The following is a 23,926-nucleotide window of genomic DNA, read 5'->3' on the forward strand; positions in this document are numbered from 1 at the left end:
AGGCAAGAAAATAATGGTTTCATTCATAAAATTAGTTGTAATAAAACAAAATCTTAACATTACAACATTGTCTAATCTATAAAATAACTTATGATCGTTTATACTATAATTATAAATCTAGCGTCCAGCCTAAAAAGAATAGCCCAACAGAATCAAAAATGGGCAAAAGACAGAATAATAATACAGTAATATATATTTTTAATCTAATCATTAGTCTCACCCTCTAACAAAGCACCCAAAATTCTAAGGGGTGTCGTTCTCCTTCTGTGTACATTTGATGCATTGCTTACCTTAAGCTTAAATCCATGCACCCTTTCTGTGCTGCAGATAATCGATTAGCACAATTATGTATTGTTAATGTACAAAGACATTCAACCAAGAGTTGTCCTGTTTCCCTATGTTTAGTTATCTTGCCTTGACAAACATAAACCGTCATTGGATATCAGAACTAGAACAGTGATGTTATAAATCAAGCCATAGTACTCTCAACATATTCCATCGCCTTCCGCTTCACAGCTTCGATCCGGTCTTCATCACCTTGTGACTTCTCATAATCAAGATACTTTTTAAATAAAAACTGCATATCAAGACAATAAAGTCCCAAGTAAGTATTAACAGGATACAAATAACAACACCAATATATATATATATATATATATATATATATATCGACACACACCTTCATTTTTTTAGGCGGCAGGCTCAGACTAATTGCCCTTTCAAAAAGTGCCCGAATTAAGTCTTCATCTTTAAGATGAATCTCCTATCAAAGTACACGAGAATGTACAATCATATATTATATATATAAAATGGAAACAAAAGTTACTACAGTGGCGAAGGGTATACTTGATCAAGATAAACACTCCACAGGTCTGTTCTCTTTGGGTATTCACGTAGAATTCCTTCAAACAAAGATCGCCCTCTATCTGGAACCCCAGTCTTGAATTCCAGAATTGCTGTCTGAGATATGAACTTAATATGCTTACGTCGAGGAAGGCTTAACAAAGCGCGATTGACAACAGGTTGAACTGCATCTTGCTTTTGCAACAAAAGACTTTGAACTCGCCTCAGCCATACCTAAAACACAGTATAAAGTAAGTAAAATATACATAGGACAACAAAAGTAGGATTTATATTTTCAAGTTCAGTTAATACTTTGCATGAATGCTTGAACTTCTTTGTCATTTTATTCAGAAGTTCATCGGCTAAACTATGCTGCTCAGTCCTCTCGTACATTCCCAAAAGTGCTATATGAACTTTTTTGGGATCGTTGTACTGCAAAGCCCTCTGGAATACTTTCATAACGGCCTCCTACACAAACACTCAGAGTAAGTATACGCAACATAACAAGAATAAGTTGCAAGCAAAAGCTGAAATTTCTTTTTCTTATTACCTCCCTAGGGTTTCCATACTTATTTTCCAAATTAAAGTAGGCCTTCCAGATGTTGAGCTTCTCATTCTCTTCTCGGATATTTATTGTCCTCAAAGCCCTTCAAATTCAACAGAGGATGATAAGGAGTTATATGATATTCACAAAGATTTAGGTCTTGAGAGCAGTTAAGTGTTCAAAACAATGTCATGTAATGGGAAAAAAAGCTTCCCCTTTTTGGTCTAAAAAGTAGACAGAGTACATTGTACAAATGAATTATCCAAATAAAAAGTTGAGAAAAAAATCAATTAGTTGCCTTCTCATTTGTAGGATGTATGAATAGTTAATTGCACAATAACCTCTAAACTCAAACATTATCATTTCAATGTCAGTTTACAAGATTGCATGCTTATATAATTCAGTTCTCTACTTCCAACTGATGTGAAGGTTTAATATTGGAACATAAATTGACCAAACCATAAGCATTGGCAGCATTGCTAAGACCCTCTTTTTGGCCAAGGATTTTATTTAGAACGGGGGTTGTGTTTGAGTCCTCTCTAGCCCCCAGCTCATAGGACATGGTGCTGTTGGTATCATTTTCTGTTCCGGAAAATATCAACTCCTACCCTTTGTACAACTTTACTCTAATTAAGTCACATTCTCCATACAAGAAAAATAAAAGCTGAGGATTGCATTTAGATATGTTCAAATCAGCCCCAACAACAAGTCAAGCTTGATTTAAACATCCATACTCAAAATCATAGTTCTTTAAGTTGTACCTTTCAGCGATTGAGCGGGCTTTCTCAACATCGGCCAAAGAAATCATGAAATCCATGTATTTTATCCAGTTGAAACTGCTATTAGGAGAGCTTCTAACCAGCTTTTCAAACTCATCAGCAGTCCTTGGTACATCCTCCTCCAGTAGTCTTTCCTCAGCATCCCTTATTTGCTTCTCCCTGAACAAGCATAATTGTCCTAAATTTAAAACAAATAAAAAAGACGGATAGAATTGTACAGCAAAGCAAATGCAAAATTAATACAAGAATCATATCAACCTCTCCTCCTTTGCCTTTTTCTTTTCACGCCTCTTCAGCTTTTCAAGTAAAGCGCCTTCTTCATTTTTAAGTTCTTTGCTATTAATATTTGTGTTATTTACATCATATTGATCAAAGTCATCAAGGGCAACATCAAGCGGAGGAATGTAGGCCCTTTCTTCTGCTTGTGAAAGAATTGGGAATTGATCAGTTTCGCATTCTACAATCATATTTGTAGAAGATGTAGACTTCATGCCATCTGCAATAGGTTCAATGGATCCTTCCTCTAAAGGTGTTTGGACCACAGTTTCTCCCCTCAAATATGAATTCTTCATTCCCAAAGAAATCCTATGTCTTTCTTCATCTACCTGATAATATATATAAGGAAAATGTCAGTAATTAGTAATTTAATGCAATAATCCACACTGATTAAACAAGAAGCCAATCTGAAGTAGTAGGATAATCAAGAACTCAAATATAATGATGTATATGTATTACAGAGATAAGTTTTACTTTACACAACCTTAGGATAACAGAATTTCAACATATTACTATAATGTCTAAAAGGGACCTTGAAAATACGCCAAATTATAACTACTTTCATTCTTTTCCAAAGATATCCGCGGAACTTGCACCTATTTCTACTAGATTCAAGTTTTAACTAGGGTCTCTACAAATGCAATTACATATACAAGATATGGCACACAATCATTCACACTTAGATAGCAAAAGGCAGCATCTAATTTTCTGTTGGTAAAAACATATAAAGAAAGCAGCAACATATCCAACCCCTGGCACTACAATTACCTTCAATATTATTGCATTTACTTTCTCTCCAGCTCCGTACTTTGCTTCAATGTTCTCAATATGATTATCAGAAAGCTCTGATATATGGCACAATCCAACCTAGGCAATTGAAATATCATAATCAAGTAAGCTTGCAGAATCAAATTCACCACCATAACTTTCTTGAGAACATTTACAAGAATCACAATTTGACATAAATAAAGCTTCTGCAAGTATTTAAGCAAAATACAAATGCAGAAATAGGTAGAGCCATGAAATTAAAGGAACTCATGATATATGCTGCATGAACTTAGAAAGTTAAAATTTAAAAGCACAAAAAAATATACACCTCATTTTAATTTAATTTGTACATAACACTTTTTATTACAAGCCTACGGCTTCAAAGGGTGTAACTTACTGTGTTTGTGTTGTCAATTGCAACGAATAAACCAAATGACTCGACCCGCTTTATCCTGCCCGATATCACATCTCCAACTTGAAATTTACCCATATCAGAGATCTCAGATTTTGATGTACTAGAAACTGTTGATGTCTTCAAAGTAACTTCAACACGGTTTGAAAGAGGCTCCACAGACACAACCCTGATATTTCCTGCCTTAGTACATATTTTCAATTACCTCATTAAAAACAAAGAAAAATAATAGGTTGATTATTACCTGCCAATTACAAGTTTTCCAACAGGAAATTCTTTCTCAAGATCTGTAACATATTGATCAGATAGATTCGACAGAAGAACTCTGGCCTCAATCTTCCGTGAGAGCAAAACGAAGCATCCTTTTGGTGAGACAACTTTAACATAACCCTACACAAAAGAAGACTTACTTTTCTATAAATCCAAACCAAATCACATGTTTAAGAAGGATAAAAAATGAAAAATGAAAAAAGATATCACTCAAGAATTGCAGGCTCAGCAATAAATTTATAGTATCGCAACTCATCACAGAAGGATCACAATTTATGACAGGTAAAACGTTCAATATAGTCATTCACATCCCAATCTCATCTTATGAAGCATTTGCTATTATTCCATAGCATATAGGAAAAATAATAATTTTTGGTTTTGGAACAAGGACTTTTGAGTACCTTTGAGTCAATGGTAATATAATTACAACCAATGCAAACTCATAAAATTTGTGGAATGTGATCAACTCAATCCAAAAGCTAGCTCAAGAAGTAAGGATTGCTCAACTCTTATAAAGGCTAATTAGGCCTGATCTCTCGTCAACATAGGATTTTAACACCCAAATTCACGCAGAGGACTACACATCCAAAGAATGGACAAATGTAAGTGGCAAATGCTGCTACCCCAATAAAAGTTCTAGAATAGGCTCTAATAACATCTTATAATTTGGCTATAAGTCTAGTATCGGATCTTAACAATAGCCAAAAATTTAGTCAATTAAAAAAAGTTGAATTCACAATTTATTTTACCTAGACATCCTTAAAATTGCCGAGAAAATACTACTATCGAGATTTTAAACTGTAATGGGTGGAATAAATGCATATACATATGTAACTAAAATACTACTATCGAGATTTTAAACTGTAATGAGTGGAATAAATGCATATACATATGTAACTACGTATATAGAAAGATTCCTCAGAAAAAGAGTGGACTAAATGTCTATAAAAGAATGGAATAAAGTATTACACAAAAAAGGTACTCAGAAAAGACCACAGGATATTTTCAACAGACCTCCACACCACTTTTGAAAATCTCCAGAATCTTCACAGTATTGTTTTTAAGACTAAACTAAAATTATGGAAAAAGTATGGGCGATTGCAGGGTTCATTATATCAACTATCTAGAAAAAGTATGTCAGCTTGTCAAAATTTAGAAAATATAAAGGGGATTGCATTATTTATCTAAACAACATACCCTACCAAAACTTCAGCTCTGCCCCTACCCACAAAACTCATAATCATTCAGATGATTCTAAAGATATAATCTACTGTGTGAATGATGAATGCTATAATTTATTAACAACTCAACTCTATCAAACATTACAGTATGTACAAACCTCACATTAAAGCATCTCATGTAAAACTGAAATAATAATGGTAACTGAAGAAAAATAAACTAAGTACCTTTACAACCATATCAGGATGAAGATCCTCAATCTTCTCCACACGTTTGTCCTTAGCATGCCTAAAAAATAAATAATTACCTCAATATCAAGTTATTGTCAAACATGTTCAATGTTCATATTTTTTTCTTTCGTCCTTTTATCTAACAACCAAAACTTCAACGAGATCATTTAAATAAAGAATTGCACACATCAATGTTATGCACAGGCTATAAGGTCCAACCAAAAGACATGATTGGTTGGTAGAATATGAATGGTCGAATACTGATGTTTCAAATCAGCCAAAGAAAACAAACTACAATAATAATTTAGTAAAAAAGGCCTAGGGTATGACTTGTATAAAGATCTATCTCTAAATATCAGTACTTACGCGTTGCTGTGAACATCTGCTGAACCCTGCAAAGGTATAACATTTGAAGAACGTAATGACAAGTCAACATGAACTGTACCCCTGACAGTGTCGCTGACTTCAAGAACTACACATTTGACAAACTGCCCTTCATCATATCCAGACAATGGATCAGGCACCCATTTATCTGTAAGTTCAGTAAAGTGTACTTTTCCAAATGTATAAGGACCAATTTGTACAAGCAATCCACCAACACCAAGAAGTTTTTTACTAATCCTTCCACCTAAAATATCTCCTTTATGAATATATGCTGTTAAATCCTTATTCACAACATTAATTTGTGGCTCGATAGTTCTGACAGGAATAGCAGAAAAGGGGCGTAGAACCAACCGCAAGAGCTTCTTTTCCAAATTGATACTCAGAACATGACCAGAAATAGGTTTTCCAACATGATATCGGTTTTGGAAATCCCTAAGCTCATTAGGTTCAGTAGAACTATCAAAAATATGTAGATGAGCTCTAACATTTCGAGATACTGCTAACCAGACCCATTCACTTTCTACTTTATATACATAACCAGCCACCTGTTGTCCAGTCTTAAAGTCGAGTTTCTCCGATATGTTGTCTCCTATGTCACTGGAACCTGAATTCACATTGATTTTCATAATGGACAAGTAATAACGTCATGATAAAATTAAAAGATTTTGATAATTTTTATTGAAAAGCTAAGTCAGAGGAGAACTAGACAACTAGTACAGACTAGCACAGCATAAACAAATACCAAAATGAAGTTCAATAAATGGTTTCTTTTATCAAACATTTTTAAACCCAAATGACAGTTGGCAGGTGGGGATTAAAATACAATTGCCCTGGATTTCAATGTACATATATTTGATAAAACATATCACTAGGATATTCAAGAGTAAAACTAGCTCCCAAAGTGAGTTAAGCTATTCAATTTACTCACTAGCCTACATCAATACTTGATATTTAAACTTATTTTTATTAAAATAAAGTTTAAATAGGATATCATATAAAGTTAGATTCTCAAAAATGTCATTCTAAGTAGGCTTACGCCTAAATTTATTTTATTAGGTCAGGCTTGGGCTTAGCAAAGCCTAGCTTGGCCTAGCCTATTTCCACCCCTGCCATTCACAAGGATTTCTACACATGTCATTGCAGAAACTACCAAGTATTTCAATCATTCAAATCTTTCTTGATCTAAAAGAGTCGTCTACCTGTAATCAATTCAGGTCTGACTGAAAGCTCCCACCCTGAGGTATTTCTCTTGCTATCTGCCTCATTAGGCTTTGCAACTATCCTTGCTTTCACTGTTTGCCCAATTTTGTATCCAGAAAATGGATTTTCCATAACATTTGCATCATGTACCTGTCCATAAGTAGGTACAAAACTATTCAGGAACATGCTAAAATAGACAAGATAAAAAAGTAACGGTTGCTGCATCATTAAGGTTGCAGTCATGTGACACAATTTCCTGCTCAAGAAAAAGCATATCAACTCAGAGTAATATTGCATATATGTTACACTCTCAAAACCGAAAAACATCAGAACATAAGCCAGCTCATTTTAGACATCAAATCTACAACTTCAAATGCTAATCTAAATATTTACTCCAGAAAACGTAGTAGAGTTACCTCTGTTATGTGAACCCTGCCGTGTAAGCCAAATCCAAACTTCAGTTTCAATTCAAAAGTTTTGATTTCAGTAATCTGGACAAAGGCATAAAAAGAAAATCCATGGAACAGGGTCAATTATACAAGTGGAAATGCAAAGACATTAACAGGAGAAATAATTATCCATAACCAAGCACAAACACACAATAGTACATAAAAACTTTCAGATAGAGGTTCTCCTAAAGAAACTATTGTAAGAGCACCAAGGGAAGCCATAAAAACTATTATATCCATAAGATTGGAGAAAAAACATAAAACCTCTCCAATCATGAATCGTGATACATTTTATTAGCTTAAAGAAAAACAAACAGTGGGACTCCTTTCATGTTTATACGATCACACGATCATAGAAAAAAAAACAATAAAAAAAATTACGGAATTGAAATAGCCTTGCATGTTTCATGCACTGAAAACCTTCTTATGACTAGATACTCACATATTAACACATATATAATATAAATGTATTAGATAAACCCACATACCTCTGCCTCAACCAGAGATCCCACTTGATAGCTAGACTTCTTCTTGGTTCTTTTAGAACTAGATGTCCCATTGACCTCATTAAGAAGTAAAAGCAACCTTCCTGATGTTTCAGGGCTTGGAAGAGCCATAACAGTTGCAACAACACTGACCAAGTAAAACAATATGTAAGCCCAATGTAAAGCAGTGAGTTGTAGAAAACTAGCCATTATATATACACTCACAAAAACGAATATCTTTGTCAAAATAACAATACTTCATTATAAAAAGAAAGAGACAAGAAAAAGGAGTAAAAGGTATAATTCAGTAATATGAATTATCTTTCAGTCAAAAAAAAATGAAATATCTGTCAACAATGGAATACTTTAAAGAGAATATACATCATGTTCAGTAACTTATGTAACACAATAACAGAAGCGTAGGCTGTTTACGAAACGGGGAACAGGAAAAAGTATGCCACTTTTTGCCATCAAAAACGATAATTTGAGATATTTATCAAGGTATAAAAATTTGACCTCCATACAAATAAAAACAGATTACTAATAAGCAAATCAAGCACCGCCAACCAAGTGTCAGAACTCTAAAAACAGGGCGCATGATTGCAAAGAAAACTAGCAAGTAGAAAAAATTACTGCATGTATATTAGTAAAAGATCAAGACAGGAATAAGAGAAAGATAAACAAAGGGAGAAAAATAACTAAACAATTCTAGAATTCGTTGGGGGTGAATCCAGTTGAAATCATTTCAAAGAATACTCCATGTTTATGAAATATGATAAGTCAAATAGTCAATAATATCAATTCTATAACAACGGAAGAACTGTAGTGGCACAGGTCTGGCTGCTACGAGCTACTAGCCATATACAGTGGCAATAGACATTGGTATTCTTTGCCACCATAACTTAGACCAATCCATTTGAGTAATGGTTTGATGATATACTGATATGAGATGAAATAAATGTGAAAAGCAGAGCAGGTACTTTTAATAAACTAATTTTTTGTTCACCTCTGTCCAGTTACGAATTGTTTCCGCGGAAACCCTTGAGTATTATAGTCAGATGATGGTGCATATCCTATTGTGTAATTATTCTCTGGAATAGATACAACCTGCATCACAGACAAAAAGCTCAGTGAAAATATTGTTCAATATGTTTAAATTTTAACAACAGGTAGATAAATTGAATAGTAATATCAACACTTGCCAGGTAGCTCTCTTTCACAATTTCCACTACTGCATTTACTGTTTGATGCAACACCAAGTCATTCAGAGCTTCCCTTTGACGTTTCTGGAACCAAAATTTGATAATGATTTAGTCAGAGTAGGTCAAGAATGAAAGATGGAGGAAGCCTCGTTTGCAAGGCTATCCTTCTTAGAAAAATATGGAATGCCGGGAATAAATCCTTAATCATCACATTATAATCAAATAATCAAAAAAGTTCTTTGAGTGAAAATTGAATGTTTCTTAGAAAGAAGAATTAAAGAAAGCAATATGATAATTTCCAATGATAAGTAGCACTCCCTCCATTCCTTAACGACTAATGTTTAAGCTAGTGCACAAAAAATTAATAAATCCTTACTTAATCTCCTAAAATCTGTCATCGATTGCATTGAATATTATTAACTTCTACCATTACTGAAGGGTATATTTGAGGGGTATTTGAGGGGGAAAAGAACATTAAATAAACATTAAAATTCTAAAAACATAAGTAGTTTTGAAACAAATATTAAAGGCCAAAATGTCAACAGTTACTAAATGGAGGAAGTAATTTAAAACCATGGCATATAATATGTGTATAAAAAAAATCAGCTTTATTTGCCATTCAGGAAACAAATGCTCAACCTTTTTCTTGGTATGAGTTATGGAACTCCTTTCTCCAGATCTATTAATGAACTCTGGTTTTAGAGTTAAATCAACAAGTCGTTCTGCCCTTGCAACATCAAGAACAAAAGCTTCCACTACAGAGCCTTTCTCCACAACAGTTCCACCTACTAAGGGTCACATCACAACGAGAATTAGTACTTGCACTGGAGTAAGCATCAATCCAACATATATGTATTAATAATTAAAAAACAAGTGAGAAGGAGATAACTTACACTGGTAATTGGTAATAAAACCAAAAACATCATTGTACTTCTCAAAGCAAACAACAATTCCCACATCCTTAACATCTTCAACTCTTCCTTTGGCAACTGTGCCGATGTTGAAATTTTCATCCCATTTTGAATCAGATGCACTGGGGCTCGTGTATTGCAACTTAGCAATCTAGATTCAAAGATGCACAAAAGATCAGAAGTGACAGAAAAGGGAGATGATAAAATAAGAATTGATAAAAGGATAATAGGAGGGTAATAAATTACAGAATATACACAAAGAAAAAACGAAAAATTATAAATGTCCTTTTACATTGAAAACATACAAACCTATTAGCTATTTGCCAGAATTTAACAAAATTCAATGGGGCTTGTTAGATGATTAAAAATGTTACATTTAAAAAGTTTATAGATACAGTTTCGCAAAGAGAGCAAGATATATATACACCACCTTCAAACAAATCCTACAAACGTAGGAGATATAACCAAATGATAACTTTATCCCATTCATCTAACTTGAACCTAGATGATTTCTAGTTAGAATAAATTGACCATATGAAAATTTACATGAACAACAGTAATCAAGGCGTCAAATTTCAAAACATTGGGCATGGACAGGAAATGAGCAAGCCAACAAGGTGCTAACATGATTACGTGGGGCATATGATGCTCATCCTAGTGGACTGCCTTTATTATGATTTGCAAACGTTACCAGGATAAATAACTCCATGTGCGTGCATATTCAAGGCATAAAGAATTGAAGTAAACAATAAAAATAGGATATCAATTTTAATATAGATATTTGATAATTGTTTGTACCTTCTCATCCATAAGAAAATAATCCTGAATAAATGATGCATCTGCGGAAGAACAAGATGTCTGCTTTAGAGAGACTGTTACTCTGCCGGTTTCAGAGCTAATCTGTCAGAAAAAAAATAAATAAAGTTCAAATTATTATCAACATTAAGTAACCTTTCATAATTTTTAAATTTATAACCTGGAAATACACTAACATTGGATACATTACAGCGAACTGATTGCCCAATGTAATAGGCTTCCAAAATATTAGTTTTCTGGTCATCTGCAGCCTATACAAGAGAATGATATTAACAAACTATAATATGCCTAACCTGAAGCAAGATAACATAAAGAGAGCAAGGGTGGACCACGGATAATTTGCAACAAATGAAATACCTTATTTCTTGGAGAAAAACCAGTTAATTGACCAAGGAAACGAACAAAGCACCCTGTCTCAATTATGTTACATATATAGCCCTGCTCAACACACGATTCATACAGCAAAAGAAGAAAAACTCAACAGTAGTATCACAGGAAACCAAAAAAAATAAAAATTAAAGACTTGTGGCTCTAAAAATAAAGTACTGGAAACAGTTCCTATATGTTTCATGTCATGACTTACATGTACAACAGAGTTAGGATGCATCTGAATAATATCTGCAGGAATCTGCTGAGCATATTTGATAAGCGAACTTTTGGCAGACAGAATGATATTGTTCCCCCTAAAATCTACATTTAATAAAACGAAACATTTTAGCAAGGAAATAACACAGGTGAAAGAATAATGAAACTATACCCTGCTGTTAGCAAGGAAACAGAATCAAATAAAAGATTTTATTTAACTTTCTGTTACACACAATACATACAGTTTCTTAGTAAAACGGGTTCAAATTAAAGAGGATTATATGGAAGATATAAAAATATGAATAATTTGAAGTCTTGACATAAAATACTGGGGCCTCATTTTATCTTCACACTATAGGTCAAGTACAAATGTCGTACAAAAAGCACATCAATAGTTTTGATCCCAGTAGTTGAATCCTAAGTGAATGTAACACCAAAAATACTAAAATAGCTGTTTCAATGTAAATAATATACACAGATATGTTCAAAACTCAAAAAACACTCAAAATTGAAGACATAATCACCATTAAGACCTAAAGGTTTAAATAAGTTTTTTGATCTTGCAAATATACCATTTTTTGCTTTTAGTCCCTCTAAAATATTGTTTAGTTTATAGTTCTCGCAAATATATCACTTTTTTGCTTGTAGTGTGTATTGTTTTATTTTAGTTCTTGCAAAAAATTTGTGTGAATCGTTGTAATATGGAAAACATTTACTCTTAGTCCCTCCAATATGAGCTACATAAACACTAAAATGAATAATATTACACACATTCCAGGGACCAATTTCAATAAGAACAAATTTTGCAGGGATTAAAACAAAACAACAAGGACCACCAAAAGCAAAAGTGATATGTTTGCATGAACAAAAAACAAAACAATAATTACATCACAAAAATTAATATATTTGCAGGGACCAAAAATATATTTAAACCATAATTAAAATTCACTGCTTAAAGACACAAGCAAATTTGATCAAAACATCACAAATAACCAATAACAACAAGAAGCTTTGTGTTGGGGTATAGCATGGACTATCAGAGTAACCTTGGCTACTTCTAGAATTGTAGTAGTCCAAGTCCAAACAGACTGCTGACTACTCCCTAACTAACTGTAACTGAATTAGTTAGTTTAGCATCTCTAGCACCTCTCGAGGCCCTACTCACATTACTGCATGTACAATATGTATGAGGCCCTACTCACATTGTAGATAATGGTCACAGTTCGAAAATATAAGGCAAAAAAATGAAGTTTTAAAATGTCAATGAAAAGGACATCCAGACAAACAACTATTAAAAATCTGCGCCTATTTAACTGCATCGCCCAGGTACTGAATTCTTGATTGCATTGGATCATAACTTCATAAGAGTTAAAATGCAAGATGAATTGGCACTGCAATGCTATTGAGTAATTGGTGTGGAAAAGGGAAATTAAACAAGATAGTTTGTTTGCTGACATATATGTGGATAAAAACATTAACACACAAGTTGTGACACAGTATCAGGATATGTAAGCAAACACAGAGATATATCTATGATTTTTAATTTTAGGGTGGGGATGCTTAGATACATGCACGATATGAGAGGGTGAAGATATTTCAATATACCTAGAACCAGTAGTTGATCAAAATTAAATCCAGGTTTCAATACAGTCTTCAGGAAAGTAGCTTGCCCTGCATGTAAGTAGCTACAATTAGCAATGCCATTATGAGGAACCAACATAGGAAAAGACTTAATCAAACATAAGGGAAGTTTTACCATGATGATCTGCTAGGTGCTCCATAGATATTGTACCCCTAGAGAAACCACTACTATTGATAGAAACAACTACAGCATTAGATGTTACTCTGTCAACAATTCCAGAAACAATGCTACCTAATGTAACCACATCATCTTCAGAAACCCTGTCATTTAATTTATCAAAATGGATTAGCCTAATTTTTAACAACCCTGTCATTTAATTGTCACAAATAACAATGCCTTAATTTGTAAAAATGTAATAGAGGGCAGTGCCTGTTTGTATATATTATAATTACAGCCTTCAACGTAACATGGCAGATAGCTTCTCATAAATGAATTATACACTAAAACTTAGCAACAATTTGCAGATGGAGGATACAAGCAAAGTAGAAGTAAATAATGAGTAAACCTTGTAGGCTTTATGATGAAACTAAGGTTGATCCTCCTTGAAGCGGGAATGGAACTAATGACCCGGCATTTGACCACTTGCCCAACATTATACACTGCACCTGGATCAGCACCAGGCTCTAGTCCAAGTTCAGATCTGCTCTTAAATCAAAACAATAAATAAGATAGTTCTAGCAAGATTTGTAAGTATGGAAAGTAGAAACATACATGAATTGAGAATAGCAATAATATTCACATCAATAGTTGATGTAGTCAATATACTACATTATAAAGTTAATAAATTTTCAAGACATCAAATAGATAACAAAAAAGGGGCATAATACACACAAAGGAAAGAGAAAAAAACTATTTTTTTAACAATGTTGAAGAAAACTTGGAGATGAAAAAAACTACTTTTTAACAATGTTGAAGAAAACTATTAACAATGTTGAAGACTTGCCTGGGAGCAAACCCTTGGACCCCATTGTAAAACCGTACAAAGCACCCATGATCTTCAATCTTTGTTATCCATCCATGAGTTATCAAACCATCAGTTACATCTGCAAATGAACTAATAATCCCTAATTTGGATTTCACCTGTAAAAATAGCATATATCTGGTTCAATATTTAATACGGAACTAATAAGTGGGAAAAATATCAATGAATATTCCCAAAATTTCTATGAAAGGAAAAGCACATCCAAAGATTTGTGAGAAAAGTAGTATTTTTTGTCATTATTCTACACCTCCCTACACATGTACTGTTCTACATACTCATTAACTAAAGGATTTAAAGTTTACGATAATATATCAATATAATGAGTTATATGACCCCTGTTCTACTACATACCCCAGTCCAATTGGGGAAGTTGCAACTACAACGGAAAATAGATTAAGAAATAAAGACGGAAATTGTAGTTATTCAACTACAAGTGATAAGTGGTATTATGTGCCACATCATCACTTTATAGAGCTCGCTTGAAGTCAGATACCAAAACTACCCACTTCAAAATAACAAGGGACCAAAGCAAAATTGAAACGTGAATACGGGAAAAAACCAAAATGTGCAGCTCAATAAGAGGGGCTAGTAACATATAAAAGAACCAAAATGTGCAGCTCAATAAGAGGGGCTAGTAACATATAAAAGATTATAAGTCTATTTTGATTCACTTATTTTGTCAAAAGTATTCAGTTACTTGGAAGATGTAGAAACAGAGTTTACGGTGTGGCTGTTCGCTGGGATTAGTATATCTGGCAGGAACGTAATGCTATTTTAGCTATGGAATATTTCATACAATTTTTTTATACAATAACTGTAAGGTATATATAATGATGTGGATATCTTTTTTGTGGTTCCTTTGAAGCGTTTGTTTGATGAACATTTGCCAAGGATTTTGAGAGCTCTTTAGGTTACGCATTCTTTCTATGCTTTTTCACTCACAAGAATAGCTTTACCCATAGCCATTAACTTTTTTCCCTCTTCGAATGTATTATATATAGTTCTTTATCCAAAGAAAGGGGAGTACTGGATAAGTAAACAGAAAAAGAAAAGAAACTATTTAAAGCACCTTCAAGGTTGAATAAAATGGAAACAAGAGTTTTACGCGAAGCAACATACGAGGGTTTTCTTGTGTGTAACGGTCACTCTTTTTGACTTGAATCCAAGCACACGGAACACCAATTCTGCTCCAACCTGTTCCAAAATCCAGGCAAAGAATTAATTCATGAAGTGTCTCACCTGTCCCATCTCAGACTTGCAACAAAACAAGCTAAAGTTATATGGTCTATAGTAAATAAAAGTGTACTAAAATGCATATGTAGCTACAAAAGAACCTGGAATTTTTTCCCGGGCTTTGCAATTTCCAATTCAGACATATGTCGAAGAGGACAAAGTGCCTTCACACCACCAGGAATTTGTACAATAGCACCAAAGCTGTCAACTGAGAGAATTTTTGCCTTCACCACCATCCCGGGTTTGACATCAGAATGAGTAAACACTGCCTCTTCTAAAGCACTTGCCTGTAAGATGTGAAAACATAAAGATAATCAAAATAAACATCCTGCTAAGTGATGTAGTCATGGTAGACAGCATAGCAAAGCAAGTAGTGGTATAGCAGCTATGTCGATGTAGTGGGAAACAATAGAGAAATTTATACAACAGTGATCATACACATATAAAAGCTCAAAAATAGAAGAATACACAATTGAAGACATTTATAACTAATAACCAAAGTTTATTCTTACCAACATTCAAACCCAATATGAAGCAAATAAGTGTTAGCATCCAACATTATTTGTCTAAGTATTTAAAATAAACACAAATGATTCCTTGAATGGAATCACTAAATGATCAGCTTGGTTCCTCATTCTCTTTTGCTACCTAGTGATTATTGTCCTTGTTATCAATATCTTGCAATACATACGAATCATGTCTCGATTTGATACAAGACTAAATCCAATCGATATGAATCTCTAGTCCTAGTTCATTATGAACACGAATCTCATCATCTTGAGTCCCCTTTCATCATGATGAATCCTGATTCACTATTATGAATCTCGGGATGAAATTCATGTTCATAATGAACCGGGACTCAAGATGAGTTTCCTGTTCATGTTAACATAGTGAATCAGGATTCATCATAATAGGATTCACTCAATTTTCTCTAATATATCACTACCCAAACTTAGTGTAGCCAGTCGCTTTTTGTTGTCAATTTTGTATAGCCATGAACTTTTCTTTTGTCCTTTGATTTATGACTTGAATCTTATATTATTTTGAGCTCAGTAGATGACACGTCAGTTTATAAGTGCATATTTTTATCAGTAATGTATCTCACTATTCATAATAAGATTGGATTCACATTTTGGAAATTAGGTCCTCTGATTCACGATTTGATAACCGTGAGGGAAGCCAGAAAGCCACACAAGATTAGGAGGGGAAAAATCTGTTTTTTACAGTAAAATGATCAAAGTCCAAAAAAAATAGAGAGAACTGCTATAAGTTCACGGAAGGTTTGGGATTTTAAAGAGCTTCACCATAGAGAAGGTTATATTTATTTGCTATTTGACCTCCACTTACAATTGCAGCCTAGGGGCCACACTACAGCAGCTATTGACTACAGAGCTACTAAGTCTACATTATTCAAGAGTAAACCTCATTATATCATCACAAAAAATTATTATACATGGAAACAACATACTGGTTTCTAATTACAAGTGAAAATGTGATATGAAAACAAATAATGAAAACAGAAACCAAACAGAACATAAGTGCAGAAACCGAGTGCAAAGGCTGCATCAATCAAATATGGGATTATAAGTAAACAGCTTGTTCGATTAAAAAGCTAACTTTTAAAGAAAATGATGAGTAACTTACAGAGCACTAAATGAACATGCAGAGACCTCAAAATTAACAATTATAACTACTTAGATTTACATAAGCGATTAGTGTAATAAGCATCTACATCCAAGCGCTCAAGACAATCAAAAAGAATTAAGCAGCCGTCAAGACAGTCATAAACATGAAGCACTATTGAATGCGAGAAATCCTATATCCCTTATAAGACCGAGCTATTAGAAGTTCAAATGCCCATAAACAAACAAAAACAGATTCATATAAGTTTGATACAGTTTTGAAATAATAATACAATTGTGTGATGACCTGAGTACATAGCCTACAGCAATTAGACTGAGGGTACAAAGACCCAGCATAGAAATTCGAAAAATCAATTTCAAATTCAACAGAAAACTGTTGTTCTGACTCATTCGATAGCGTAGATCAACCATCGGGAGTTGAATATATACTAATGTGGTCGGCTAACAAAAGAACCATGAATCATAAATCATAAATCAAGAACAACCCTCCTAGAATGCATTACGATGCTGAATACCAAACCCAATATTGCCTAATTTAACCTCCAACCAATTTTGCAAACAAAAAGATGTGCTTAAGATTTAAGATGATAGCAAGTATGTGATGAAAGTGTAATAATAATATATAAACAATACTTCAAATCATTCAATTACAGATGCACATCAATTATCATCTTTAGAAAATTAAATAAAATGTAAGTAAAATTACAACCTTCAAAACTCCTGTAGCAAGTCCTTCCAAATGCCTTAAACCAAGAATCCTAACACGGACATGATTTCCCTCCTTGTACTTTTTCTCAAGTTTTTTAATCTCTCCTTCAGCAATATCAGATATCTGTCAACGACAAACGCAGTTATCATAAGGCTTAACAGTGAATGAAATATAAACCATTCAAATTTCATATTTTAAAAGGTCTGTAACATTTCAAGTTATCCAGAAGCTACATACACTGACAAAAGCGGGAGTTGACTCTGGAATTGATGGAACTTCAAGCAATAGTCCCGATCCTTTATCCACCCTGACAACTTTTGAGTTGTCATATATATCTCCAATTTTAACATGCTGCACAACAAAGTCGATTCCTCAGACTCACATGTTATAATTATAAACTTACTTCCTCTGAAGTCTGGAATAAAATACAAGCAAAAATTGTATTTGAAAAGTTAATGTATTTGGGCTAAAATTTAGACCAGATAAACTTTCCAAATACTTTTTTGCTTGTATTTCATTCCGGATGAAGTAAATAAACGAACTACAACCTTAACAAATCCAACAAATAGTTATTGAGTAGAGTGAGCGAGAACACTTAAAAAGAAAAGAATTGCCTATGTCAAACAAACCAAGCAACTTACCAATGCAGAATTATAACACTGCTCACACCAGAGCAATTAAAGCTAACAAATTCACATAGTACTTAATCTGGCAATTACAACACCAGTGGAATGTTTTCACACCTAATCCTACTTCTATTACCATAGGGTCAATAGGATTATTTAGTTAAAATGTAAACTAACTAAATTGTAGGAACTCCTATATGCATATGATTGTTAAAATCAGCATCACTGTAGTCTTTAAGACTAAATATTTTTAATGAACACCATTTCTCTGAAATATCATCATCCTTTTAGACTTAATGTTTGTACTTGTGTGCAAGAAATTTATGTATTGCATAAACTGGTTTGAGGGAAATGACATTGTTGTAGAAGAGACTTGTGTGAATCATATGCCCTGGAAGCCCTATCAATTGTAGTAAAAGCATTGGAGAGAATTTCCTTTGGTTAATAGAATTTTAGGCCATAATAGTTTTTCCTTTTTTGGCTTACCAGAGTTACTCCAAATCATATTCAATAATAATCTAACTTTGGAAGTACTATTAAACAGGAAATGCATAAATTTAGCCACATTGGATGGTTATTACAGGGAACAAGAGAACAAGTAGATATCATCTATTTCATGGGATGAAATATCCCAAACTTAGAGCAGTAACAATTTAAGACTATCATACTTACAGAAGGAGGGGCCCTGTTCTGAACAAGATGTGGATTTAGCGTCAAACCAACAGCTCTACTCGATGGATCAATGAATAATATCCTAGCAATAATCTGGATAAAATAAAAGGAAATTAAAAAATAAAAATGTAACTTTAAAACCCACATAATAGCACAAACGACGGCATCAACTGAGAAGACATGAACAGTATCTCAAAATGTTTGAAGGTCTGTCAAGGTGCAGAAATTAATACAAATGTAAAAACAATACAATTAACAAATGTTATAAAACTTAGACCGATCATTGACTCTATCAAGTTACTGATTTTTATTACTAAAACAAATCAGTAACCAACTAACCAAATAAAACAGGTGACATTCAACAGTTGTTGAATTAATGAAAATAAACAAAGCATTTTAGTTCTTAAGCTATATATTTAAATTTGCACTCATATATTGAAAATTGTTTATGGCTTAACTTATTATCATTAACAAGTAACATTTTGGTTCTTGCAGGTTCTTCCTTTTAAAAGCCAGTTAGACTAATAAAGAACTAATTCAATGATAGAAATGGTTCATTCATATGACACAGGCCGAAGGTATAATTCATGTTGACTCCAATAAAGGATGCAGAGCATGAAAAACCTTGCATCAATAACTTGCTACATTGTACAGAAAGATTTTGCAACAAAATTATTAAGGTGCATCAGGCAAATAACTATGATAGATAATGGGATATGACTTCCAATGCTGAGTGAGGTGCAAGGTTTAAAAGTTGCTTTCAAAGGTGACAATAAAAGTACCTTCTGAGATTCAACGTACTTATCCGTCCAGTTTGCTGCAGAATATGTATTTTGTAAATGAAACAGATCAACCTGCAATTAAAGGACTCGAGAATTAGTTTTGTGAGCATATTAGGTTTGCTACAAGAAATAATTCTTCAAACTATCTGATATACCCCAAAAACAGGTGTATAATTGGAAAAAAAATGGGCTGAAGTGGAATGGGCTAAGAGGAAACATTGAGTCCCATGTGAATAAATGGAGAGGAATAAATGGTTTGGGGAGAAAGAGAATAAGGCTGTAACATGGACAGCTTGCGTGTTGAATGAGGACGGAAATTTGTTATGGTGCAAGAATTGACTAGTGAAGACAGAAGATGAGAGAAAGGTTGAGAAAAGCGAGAATGAAAAACTTAGAGTAAGGAATAAGGATTGTGGTGGGTGGGACAATTCTTTTCACAATAGCAGAGGGTTACCTCGGCTTGTAAGGAGCATGGTATCCTTATTTCCATATAGTCTTTAGTTTCTATAACTATCCTTTATGAATTCCTAAAAATAGAATTGCAGGGTGCACTTACGGTTCCAGTGAAGTATGTGAGAAAGGATAACATAACACCATTCTCAAGGATTGACTTCACACGAGCATTAACCATCATTCCTGGAACTAAGAGATCAATTGACATACCCTTAAGATCCTTTGTCTGTATCAAATGCACAAAGAAAATGACCAAATCAAAATGGAAAATGAGAACCAAAAAGAAAGACACCCATTAGTCGACATAATTAGTACAAGGAAATCGTACCACACTTTTGGACAATGTATCAGAGCCGGAACTCATGTAAACCACTTTACGAACTTTATCAATACTCTTAACCAAACCCTGAACATGTTTCCCAATTCTAACTTCTCCAGCCAAACCTTCTGCAAGCATTTAAACAATAACAGAAAAAGAAAACTATAAACTGCGTCCATGCAAGGCAAGATGAACCAACATGAATTCACAACATTTCACAGATGTTTAGCTGTAGATCTACCTTTAGGTAAGAATCCTGTGAAAGAAGGCAAACCAAAATGAAGAATGTAACCATGATCTTCAATGCTTTTAACATATGCTGCAAGTACCTGAATATACATATACATATACATAGTAAAGCAAATCATAAGTTTAATCTCTCAATAAGTGCCATGGCACCCAAAGGCCTCTGAAAATGGCATATGGATCATGAGCAATTCAAATTAAAATATGAAATGCATTGTAATAATCATTATTATAATATGAAATGCATTGCAATTTTCATTTTTATTATAATATATGAAATGCATCGCAATTATCATTATGAATCAAAATAGCATAATAGAATGTATAAAATATTCTTAAAATTTTGGTTGACCCTAACTCGACCCATGCAAAACAAGCTTGTAAGGTGAGGAGTGTCCACCACTTATAAATATATTTTCATATTAACTGAAGACCAGCATAGATTTCTCAAGTGTCATTAAGAACATTTTTAAAAATAAAGATTTTAATAGCCTTTTCCCTTAAGTATGTCATAATTAACGACAACAACCAAGTCTCTTATCCCGCAAGGTGGAGGCGGCTACACAGATCAAACAACACCATAATGATCTATCATAAATCATATTTATAGCAAAAACATAGGCCTCTAAGTCTTTCTTAATAGTTTCTCTATAGTTTTTCTTGCCCCTCTGCTTCTAGTGATTGTGGTACAGCTCATTTGATCTACTCTCAATACTACAGATTGTGCAAGTCTCCTCCACAGATGCCCAAACCACCCAAGTTCAGAACTCTCTCTAATATTACCATTACTAATCCTATCCCGTCTAGTATTTCTACTCGTCCAACGCAACACTCTCATCTTTGCTACAGAGCATTTATTCTTGTATTGGCTTCTTACTATCTCATACAACGTTGTAGGTCTTATAGTTTTATGATAAAAAAAAAAAAAATTCATTTAGCTTGAGTTGTACCTTTTTATCACATTAAACACTTGAGGCCCTCCTTCATGTCAATTATTATCACATAAAAGTAAATCATTATGACAACACCTTAATATCATTGGAGGAAACTAAATCCTACATTAGATTTAAAAATAAAAGTAAAAGTTAATTAAAATAGTTTGATATATATAATAATGGCATACCATGCCTTCCTGAATAACGTCTAAGTTGAAGTTCTTGTGCAACAACGAAAGACGCAAAGAAAGCCAAATTTTCCTGGTTCCTTTCTCTTTCTTGTCATCATCCAATCTAAGCACAATGCATGAAACTAGCTGCCCGACACAAAATGCACCAGAAAGAAAACTTTCTCCAACCTGATGATAGAGAAAGAGAAACAAAGAGGTGAGCTAAAACATGCACAAATAAAAACAGAAAATGAATAACAATTGGAAAGTTGTGTTGGGACATTAACAAAGGCAATTCAACGAAAAATGTTTATTGCACACCTCAGTTTTTTTACCGAAAATAGGATCCAATGCATCTGAAGCATTAACAATACCACGTAAACCCCCTGGTAAACTAATAACAAGGTCTTTATTATTTACTTCACCAACAACTCCCCACAGCTTCATTCCAGGAGCTATATTCTGGCATTCATGAAAGAGTAAAAAGTTTAAGCGCACACAGACAAGGAACCACATGGTATGACGTCAATAATCAAAATAAAAAAATTAAAATGACCAGAAATACATTATAAAGCTAGGTTTGAACATTCTGGCATGTAAATAAAACTGGGATAAAATATAAAACGATGTGTTTAACAGCTAATTTGATTTATCATGACAAAAATATAAAAACCTGGCACTCAACCATGATAAAAAATTCCTAGTTCTATGCACAGCTGTGATTTATAGTGATTCCATGTTTGAATTACAGTATTATAATTCAGTATATTTACAGTGTATTTTTGTAATTCTTTATTATAATAATTAGTATAAATAAAGTTTTATCTTATTTACTATCTTATCACTTAAAAATAATAAGACATGTTTACAACTTCTGATATACCATAGAACCAGCTATCATAAACATGTTGCTGTAGCATTCTAACGTGTATATAATTAACAGTTCCTCCTTTAATCTTCTTTTGACTTTGAAACATTTATCTATTTAAAGAAAAAAATAAATCATACACTCAACACAGTTTGTCCAGGCATCACAATCTTCTAATTATGAAATGATAATCAATTTAAAATGTTTACTGCCAAACATTCGCGGCAAAAACAGTGAAAACTTTATTTATACATTAACTAAGGTACGAGATTAATTGTCATACACTTTCAATGTAAAGAGTTTTATATTATCCATAAATCACAACTACGTGCATGTATAACTTTAAAAGTAGTTATAATTAAAGTCAAACATTTTTAATGATTAGATGGTTATAATTGACCGACAGATGTTGTATATAAATTAAATCCTTAATGTACTTCACAATTTACAATTACTTTTACATTTATCCTATAAATATTTAAATTCATTGTCCTCGTAAGTCTTGTTCTTTACTAGGACTTACTTAGTAAATTTCAACTTTATTACAAAGATGAAATCTAAATAAACCTTTCATTGCACCAAACAAAATCCATGTAAAAGGTAACCACTAAACAATAGAGTAAAATTCAAAATTAAACAAAATTAATTAACAATCAACATTCATCCTCTATTTTACAAAATCGCTATATGTTTACCTTGAGAGTAATTCTGTTGACCCGCCGCGGCAATTTTCCGGTAATACCGTCACCAGAAAGCGAGCCCCACTCACTTTCAAAATCATCACTCTTATCACTCTTACCAACCACATTCTTCCCTTTCTTTTTAGTCTTCCACACTTTCTTCGTCCGGTCCTCATCCCCAAATTTCTCATGATCATTACTACTTCGCTTCAAAGAAAATTCTCCACCTAAACCAAAATCCACATTCAAATTAAAAAAATTAGGCACAGAAATTAAACTAATTCAAATTAAAAAATAGGATTGAAATAAAATTAACAAAACGTTTGAAGGATTATTGATAACCTCGAGGAAAATCGGGAACTTCGTCTTCGAGTTGCAGAGCAAGTGATTTAGACTTCACGACGGCGTCGTTTTGTTCCTTTTTTGGTTTGGATATTTTCTTAGAGGCTTTAGCGATTTTTGGCTTGTCGTTGTTCTTATTCTTCTTCTGCGGCTTTTCTGAATGCGGTGCCATGAGTTTGTTTCTTAGTTCTTCTTACCTGTTTTTCTGGTAAGAGGAATGAAGCTAGTTTGCTTTCGGTTGAGGCAGGTTGAAGAAGGAGCAGGGTTTACAAGGGTTTTAGGTTGAGAATA

At 33.4% G+C, this 23,926-nt stretch overlaps 1 protein-coding gene across 1 annotated transcript; it reads right to left on the reverse strand.

Moving 5' to 3' along the window:
- LOC101509810 (rRNA biogenesis protein RRP5) lies at window positions 1-23,926 on the reverse strand. Its single transcript, XM_004514095.4, has 40 exons — window positions 23,636-23,926; window positions 23,309-23,520; window positions 22,067-22,207; window positions 21,764-21,934; window positions 20,636-20,723; window positions 20,404-20,522; window positions 20,179-20,301; window positions 19,623-19,694; window positions 18,841-18,933; window positions 17,780-17,893; window positions 17,543-17,665; window positions 15,292-15,477; window positions 15,077-15,151; window positions 13,919-14,055; window positions 13,481-13,615; window positions 13,090-13,235; window positions 12,939-13,004; window positions 11,332-11,438; window positions 11,106-11,186; window positions 10,925-10,999; window positions 10,731-10,832; window positions 9,915-10,083; window positions 9,661-9,809; window positions 9,022-9,105; window positions 8,826-8,926; window positions 7,823-7,967; window positions 7,302-7,376; window positions 6,885-7,035; window positions 5,668-6,289; window positions 5,299-5,359; window positions 3,867-4,012; window positions 3,608-3,791; window positions 3,211-3,309; window positions 2,425-2,771; window positions 2,149-2,325; window positions 1,394-1,490; window positions 1,156-1,311; window positions 847-1,077; window positions 680-763; window positions 1-577 (listed from the first exon to the last, which is right to left on the reverse strand). Exons 1-40 carry the CDS (start codon window positions 23,805-23,807, stop codon window positions 470-472), a joined length of 5,724 nt encoding a protein of 1,907 aa, XP_004514152.1. The 5' UTR covers window positions 23,808-23,926; the 3' UTR covers window positions 1-469.

Source organism: Cicer arietinum, chromosome 4 (assembly GCF_000331145.2).
Source record: "Cicer arietinum cultivar CDC Frontier isolate Library 1 chromosome 4, Cicar.CDCFrontier_v2.0, whole genome shotgun sequence".
NCBI classification, from domain to species: domain Eukaryota; kingdom Viridiplantae; phylum Streptophyta; class Magnoliopsida; order Fabales; family Fabaceae; genus Cicer; species Cicer arietinum.

Coding starts and splice junctions, on each gene's coding strand:
- LOC101509810 (XM_004514095.4), bottom strand. CDS start 23,807: ATGGCACCGCATTCAGAAAAGCCGCAGAAGAAGAATAAGAACAACGAC. Junction 20,523..20,635: donor CACAGGATTCTTACCTAAAG/GTAGATCTACAG, acceptor AAATGCTTGCAG/AAGGTTTGGCTGGAGAAGTT. Junction 11,000..11,105: donor GTTTTTCTCCAAGAAATAAG/GTATTTCATTTG, acceptor TCTCTTGTATAG/GCTGCAGATGACCAGAAAAC.